This window comes from Rana temporaria, chromosome 9, assembly GCF_905171775.1.
Source record: "Rana temporaria chromosome 9, aRanTem1.1, whole genome shotgun sequence".
In the NCBI taxonomy this organism is placed as follows: domain Eukaryota; kingdom Metazoa; phylum Chordata; class Amphibia; order Anura; family Ranidae; genus Rana; species Rana temporaria.
Window position 1 is genome coordinate 17,778,248 of NC_053497.1, and position 8,223 is coordinate 17,786,470.

General features: G+C 47.3%; 1 protein-coding gene across 1 annotated transcript in view; it reads left to right on the forward strand.

Moving 5' to 3' along the window:
- PNCK (pregnancy up-regulated nonubiquitous CaM kinase) overlaps positions 1-7,513 on the forward strand; it is a 156,447-nt gene extending 148,934 nt beyond the window's left edge. The window contains exons 11-12 of the mRNA XM_040322878.1: positions 1,927-2,049; positions 6,248-7,513. Coding sequence (XP_040178812.1) covers positions 1,927-2,043 — 117 coding nt within the window. The 3' untranslated portion in view covers positions 2,044-2,049; positions 6,248-7,513. The remainder of the gene's footprint in view (positions 1-1,926; positions 2,050-6,247) is intronic.
- The last annotated feature ends 710 nt before the right edge of the window (positions 7,514-8,223 follow it).

Genomic DNA, 8,223 nt, shown 5'->3' on the forward strand with positions numbered 1-8,223 from the left:
TGTGTGTATAAAAGGTTCACTAGACAACTGTGAAAAACATCCACACAGCTCCAACCAAACTTGCCGTATTTTGTGTAATAATAATTAGCCACCTACTGGCTACATGCCCCCAGCCCACAGCAGAGCATCCAACCCCCATAATGCCCCCAACCTTCAACAATGTCCTACAATGCTCCCTTAACCTCCCACTGTGTTACCCAACCCACTGCAGTGCCCCCCTAGCCTACTGCGGAGCCACCAGCCACCCATAGTGTTTCCAACAATGTCCCACACTGCCACCTCAACCTCCCACTGTGCTAACGAGCCCCCTGAAGTGCCCCCCCCCAGCCTACTGCAGAGCCTCCAAGCCCCATTATGCCCCCAACCTCAAACAATGTCCCACAATGCCCCATAACCCCCCACTGTGTCACCCAACCCACTGCAGTTCCCCTCTAGCCTACTGCAGAGTCTCCAAGCCCCATTATGCCCCCAACCTCAAACAACGTCCCACAATGCCCCATAACTACCCACTGTGTCACCCAGCCCATTGCAGTTCCCCTCTAGCCTACTGCAGAGGCACCAGCCCCCATAGTGCCCCCCAACTTCCAACAATGACCGACACTGCCACCTTAACCTGCCACCTGCAGAGCCTTCAACCCCCATATTGCCTCAACCTCCAACAATGTCCCACAATGCTCCCTTAACCTCCCATGGTGTCACCCAGCCCACTGCAGTTCCCCTCTAGCCTACTGCAGAGCTACCAACCCCCATAGTGCCTTCAACTTCCAACAATGATCCACACTGCCACCTTAACCTGCCACTGTGCTAACCAGCCACCTGCAGAGCCTTCAACCCCCATATTGCCCCAACCTCCAATAATGTCCCACAATGCACCCTTAACCTCCCACTGTGTCACCCAGTCCACTGCAGTGCCACCCTAGCCTACTGCAGAGCCACCAGCCCCCCAACCTTCAACAATTTCCCACACTGCCACCTCAACCTCCCAAAGTGCTAACCAGCCTCCAACAATGTCCCACAATGCCCCCTTAACCTCCTACTGTGTCACCCAGCTCACTGCAGTGCCCCCCTAGCCTACTGCAGAGCCATCAGCCCCCCCCATAGTGCCCCCAACTTCCAAAAATTTCCTACACTGCCATCTAAATCTCCCACTGTTCTAACCATCCCCCTACAGTGCACCCCAGCCTTCTGCAGAGCCTCCAGCCCTCCATAATGCCTCCAACAATGCCCCCTTAACCCCCCACTGTGTCACCTAGCCCACTGAAGTGCCCCCCAGCCTACTGCAGAGCCACCAACCCCCCATAGTGCCCCCAACTTCCAACAATGACCCACAATGCCACCTCAACCTGCTACTGTGCTCACCAGCCCCTTGCAGTTCCCCCCAGCCTATTGCAGAGCCTCCATAATGCCCCCAACCTCTAACAATGTTCTACAATTCCCCCTTAACAGCCCACTGTGTCACCCAGCCCGCTGCAGTGCCCCCCAGCCTACTGCAAAGCCACTAGCCCCCACAGTGCCGCTGACAATGTCCCACAGTGCCCATGCAAAGTCCCCTCCAGAAATCTCAGATATCACTATGGAGCCACTAAGTCTGCTACAGAGACCCCTAACACCCTCAAGAACCCCCCCCCCCCCCCCCCAGTATCTCCACGCCATCCAGAACCCCTCCAACATTTCAATCCATGTGATGGGAGTGAAAAATGTTGGTTCCTCAATGCTTTCCTCTGTATTTTAACTTATACGAGATCTGGCTACTGGGATCCTTATGGGTGTCATTAGAGACTGAAAAGAGCATAATGTTTAGAAAGACCTTGTCTGAAAGATTTGCAGAGGATGAAGGCGCCATCAACATGGCTGACATGCAAACAGTGCATATTTGGTTTTTAAACATTACATTACATTACAGCTTTATTTTATATTATTTTTTAGAGGGCATTTAATGCAACGTCCTTCCTGCGCCATATCACTAAAATGGGTCAAAGTGCTGAAGTAGATACTGATGATAACGCAGGGGAGACGGTCCAGGAGGAGAAAGATAAGTGGTGATTGGAGGTAAGAAATGGATCACAAGAATGGATATTTTACTTTAAAACTTCCAATGCCTCTGATGTGATCTGCTGCACTGTTAGCTATCTCTGATGACTACACAACACCTCCCCCGATTTGATGGCTAAGAGGAGAGAGGGTGGTGTTTGTAGTCCTGTCCTAGAGGGACAAGGCTGCTTCTTAAAGAGGAGTTCCACCTAAAAATTGAACTTCCTCTTATCCCACTCCTCACCCCCTTACATGCCACATTTGGCATGTAATTTTTTTGGGGGGGGAGTGGGGGCTTCAAGAGAAGGGGACTTCCTGTCCCACTTCCTCCTTCCGCCGAGGGGCTGGAAAGGCGATTAGCTTAATCGCCTTTTCACAGCCCCTCCCTGTAGGCGAGCGCCTGTCCAATCGGACGGCGCCGCTCGTGCATGCCCAGTGGGTGCCCGGCCGTGAAGCCGAAAGCTGTCACAGCCGGGTGCCCACAGTGACAATGAAGACGCCAGCCGGGGAGGGGGGGAGAGGAGCGGAGCCCCGGCCGGCGCGTCGCGTTCGCATATGCACGTGAGCTCGGCGGGGAGCTTTAAAAAAAAAAAAGTTTTTATTATTATTAATTTTAGTTTTTATTTTTTAACTGTCCATGATACAAGAGACTGCAGACATGATACAGGAGATGGTCAGACTGCAGACATGATACAGGAGATGATCAGAGACTGCAGACATGATACAAGAGATGGTCAGAGACTGCAGACATGTTACAGGAAATGGTCAGACTGCAGACATGATACAGGAGATGATCAGAGACTGCAGACATGATACAAGAGATGGTCAGAGACTGCAGACATGATACAGGAAATGGTCAGACTGCAGACATGATACAGGAGATGATCAGAGACTGCAGACATGATACAAGAGATGGTCAGAGACTGCAGACATGATACAGGAAATGGTCAGACTGCAGACATGATACAGGAGATGATCAGAGACTGCAGACATGATACAAGAGATGGTCAGAGACTGCAGACATGATACAGGAAATAGTCAGACTGCAGACATGATACAGGAGATGGCCAGAGACTGCAGACATGATACAGGAGATGGCCAGAGACTGCAGACATGATACAGGAGATGGCCAGAGACTGCAGACATGATACAGGAGATGGCCAGAGACTGCAGACATGATACAGGAGATGGCCAGAGACTGCAGACATGATACAGGAGATGGCCAGAGACTGCAGACATGATACAAGAGATGATCAGAGACTGCAGACATGATACAAGAGATGATCAGAGACTGCAGACATGATGCAAGAGATGATCAGAGACTGCAGACATGATACAGGAGACTTTTAGAGACTGTGAACATGCTATAAGAGTTATTGGACAGTGTGGACATGCTTCAGGAGACACAGAGTTTGAAGCCTCGTACACACACATGGTTTTCTCGTCCAGAAACAGCAATAAAACTGCCGGCAGAGCTTTTTTCCGACAAACCGTGCGTGTGTACGAGGCTTTGAACCTGCTCTCTATTTTCTCGTTGTGATTCTCGGAAGTGTTTTCCTGCCGAGAAACCCGAGTGTCTGTATACTTACCTGCTTCCATGAAAACCTGTGCATGCTCGATGAGACTTTGGCGCATGCGCGGAAGCTTCCAAGGCATAGTGTAGGGTGTAGCAAGATGCGGCGACGGAATCGAATGTGACAAGCGCATGGTCATCGTAGTCGATGATGTCACCGCGTTCTTGTCATTCAAAAGAACGGCCCGTGTGTACACTCGGCGAGCAAGAAAGCTTGCCAGGAATCTCGTCAGGAATAACGTTTTTTTCCTGACGAGATTCCCGGCCATGTGTACAGGGCTTGAGGCACATTACATGAGATTGCTAGAGATCACTGCTACAACAACGAAAGGGGGGAGACACAAATGAGTGGGGCCTTACAAATAGTTTCAGAGGGCCGAATGCGGCCCCGGGGCATCAGATTGGACACCAGGGGTTTAGATATACTTTAATTAGGTCTGGCGATTTATGTGCTTGATACACGAGTCGGTCTCTTGTAGAGCCTTAATGAGTCTCTGCGAGCATGTGGGGGTTGCTGAGCATCCTTCAGACAAGTTTGATGAAACAACACAATCCAATGTAGCCTACACACAATCGGGAAATGGGTTGGCTGCAGTTCCAATACATAAACATGAATGCTTCATGAGGTTTGTTGAGATCTTTTATGTGCCCAAATGTGAACTAGCGTGCTTTATATGCAAAGTCTCGTTATTACTCCCTTCCTAGCCCAGAGATCATCTATCATTGATGAGACTGAAGCCTATCATTGTGGCGCTGGCATATAGTTTACTAATGAGCCTTCTCATTATGAAACGTTGAAACAAAATATTCCTGCACTATGGGAAACCTGATAGGATTGTAGAGCAGCCAGCACCCCCCCCCCCCCCGTTATATCCAAAAGGATATAATAATGCAGATAAATATACACTATATTGTCAAAAATATTGGAACACCTGCCTTTACACGCACATGAACTTTAATGGCATCCCAGTCTTAGTCCGTAGGGTTCAATATTGAGTTGGCCCACCCTTTTTCAGCTATAACAGCTTCAGCTCTTCTGGGAAGGCCGTCCACAAGGTTTAGGAGTGTGTCTATGGGAATGTTTGACCATTCTTCCAGAAGCGCATTTTGTGAGGTCGGGCACTGATGATGGACGAGAAGGCCTGGCTCACTGTCTCCTCTCTAAGGATGAGCTCTGGTGTGTTCGCATGGAACACGTGCAGAGCCCGCCAGGAAGTGAGCACAGCGCTGTGCTAATCACAGCCAGGGAGACATTGTCCCGATGCTCGGCTGCAGGGATCGTGAAATGTCTCCCTGACTGTTATTAGCGCAGCGCTGTGCACACTTCCTGGCGGGCTCTGCACGTGTTCCATGCGAACACACCAGAGCTCATCCTTACTCCTCTCCAATTCATCCCAAAGGTGTTCCATCGCATTAAGGTCAAGCCTCTGTGCATGCTAGTCAAGTTCCTCCATCCCAAACTCACTCATCCTTGACTTTATGAACCAAGCAGCCCTCCTCTCAGGTCCCAAATTAATTCCCTTTAGGAGGGAAAAGGACAATCTCCTCAGGGCTCCAGACTATTTTAAAGTTCAGCGCCATCCAAAAGGGGAAGCTCCTCTTGTTTGCCTCCACTGCCACATTTGGCACCTTTCGGGGGGGAGCGGCTACATGGTTTTGACAGATACCCAGTCCCTGCAGCGAAGCCAGCAGGAAGTTCAGCCCCACACTGCCAGGGAGAACCAGCTGTGAAGCTGCAAGTCTTTACTGCTGGTTTCCCTTAGTCGAGATGGCGGCGGCAGCAGCACCTGAAAGCCGATTGAAAAATTAGCTGGGGTGAAGACACCGCTAGATTCGTGGACAGGTAAGTGTCTAATATTTGTATTTGTAGTTTCTGACTTGGCTTGCATATACACGGTCACTCAAAAGTTCTCTGAACTTTCATTTGTCAAGAACGCGGTGACGTACAACACTACGACGAGCCGAGAAAATGAAGTTCAATGCTTCCGAGCATGCGTTGGAATTTTGTGTCGTCAGAATTGCTACAGACAATCGGATATTGAGAACCAGCTCTCCGTATTCTGTTTACGAAAATTTTGACAGCAATAGTCTGATGGAGCATACACACGGTCGGAATTTCCGTTCAAAAGCTCACATTGGACTTTTGCTGTCGGAATTTCTGATCGTGTGTATGGGGCATAAGATCCAGAAACTTCTTTCAGAGGCAGGGGGAAGCAATCAAACTCCCAGCCTGTGAATCCCTGAAGACCAGACCAAACAATCACTGGTCATCTGTTTACAGAAGAAGCCAACAACGAAATTCACCTAGCAGCCTAACTAGGGAGGTGTTACACAAACATTAGCATAGAAAACAAGCTTGGAAAGTTGTGGACCTCCAACGGTTTGAAGGCCCTTTTCTGTCCCAGCATGGCTGTACTCTTGTGCATAATGTAAATTCTAAAGACCAGTTTCAGTGCAGGGTATGGAGTAACTGTACAGCAGAAAACTCCTTCGTTATTTTCAATGCTATGTTACCTTACGATAGTGATCATATAGATATTGTGTAAAGAATGTGAGTTTTTGTCCTTTTTATCCACATTGTATTGCCTTTATGTTCTTTATTGACTTTGCTGACTTAATTCCTCTTTCCATTACCATTAACAGCTGGAAAATGAAGACTTGACGTCTGGAGTCCCCCCATATCAGGGATCTCCATGTCAGGCACTACACCCTTGCATGAGCTTGTGGTGACACCTGTCTGCATGATGCCTACAGCGGCCAATGGCTGTTCTTCCCTTAGCCCACCACGGCCCCACTTCAAGCCCCCCTGTTCCTCCAGCTGGCCACGGTTCATTGAGAAGTTCTTGAGATGGAGATGGCTGCTTCCATATGGTTCGTCCCTCACTACCTCCTCATTCAAAGGGCCATAAACAGACATGGACTTAGAGATCGCTCACTGGTTGTGTTGTGTTGAAGTCCTCTGTCGTAATGAGTAATGCTAAGGATGGCCATGGGACCCAGAACCTGAGGATAATACGTTGGCCCATTAGATTTACACATCATTGTCCTTTTTCACACACTAACATATTTTTCCACTTGATTTTCTTAAAACTTTTGCATTTATTTAGATTTGAAAATTATGTATTGTTTAGTTTTTATTGCCATCACGTTAATGGGGCATTATGAGATCTTGTGCAAGTATGAGCCATATCAGTTGTCCCAAATATTTCATTTCAAATTTTGTCTAAACTCCACCACTTATTTGGACCTTCTTACGTTATCACCTTCTGCAACTCCATGTCCATACGTAAGTTGTTTTTAAGCCAATCATCCCATCAATCAAAAAAAAAAAAGTATATCCTCTTAAGTTTAGAGGTTGCAGAAGATGATGTATCCCAGGACGGGAAATCTTTGTCCCAAGGGCAAGCGAAGGTTATGTTCTGAAGTGGCTGATTGGAAGGTGGAAGAAAAGACGCCACGAGAATGGAGGATTGGGACCTGGAAGGCTGGGAAGACCCTGAGCTGAATTGTATTTTGGATTTGGATGTATTGGATGTTTATCTTCTAGTGGAAATATGTCTCACTTCATTGTGAACCCTTGGATCTGTGCCAAATCACGGACCTTGTGCTCCTCCTGTTGTCGATATGATGTAACAATGCTGCTGAAGCTCGGTTGGAGGAGACACTGTTATAAAAAGAAAAAAAAGAACATATGATAACAGTCACAGGATAGTTTGTGGACTCACCGACACTCATCAAATTCCCCTTTCCCTTGTGGAGATGTGCCAAAATATTGAAAGTGTGCTTAGGCTTCTGGTGTCATTATGAAACTAAACTAGTTATCAGTGTATTAGGACCGTGGTTTATTTTCTCAAAGAGTGTACTCTTGTGATTTAACTGTATTACATTAAATACAATTGCTGACCAGAAGATCTTGCATGGATATGTCTTTAGTTTGTTCTTAATCCTCTTAGGCCCCATGCACACGAGAAGCAAATGCAAACACATGTAAACTCAAGTTTTCAAAGGCAAAAACCGGCGCTTAAAATGCCAGTTTTTGCCGCGAATTTTGCGGCGTTTTGCCGCGTTTGCGGCTATCAGCGTTCATAACAAAGACATTGTAGACCCTCCCAAAGCTTTGAAACACAAAAACTTTTGCGTCTGAACCCAAAATTTTGCATCTGAAAAAACGAGCCTAAACCCAACTGCTTTAAAACGCAAAAAAACGTGAATGTGTGCATGGACACATAGGATAACATTAAATGTGTTCAGGGGCAGTTGAAAAAAATGCCCAAATGCCTCTAAACTCGAGTTTACCAGCGTCTCGTGTGCATGGGGCCTTAAATTCCAAACCTCCATGCTAACCTGTCAAGTTGAGTGAAACAGGATGGCACTGGTTGCGTCAACGGCATTACTATATAAGGGCTGTCTATAGGAACGCCACCATATATCAGTGCACATATGATGGACCTTTGTTATTATTTAAGAATAACAAAAGATATAAGAAAAACCACTAAGCATTGAGAGTAATTGCTATACAATTAAATATATGTATAGTGCAGTGTAACCTCGTTAGGATGGTGTACAGAGTTTTGCAAACAAAAGCTGAATTTAGATTTAAAAGCACCTCAAGACAAAAT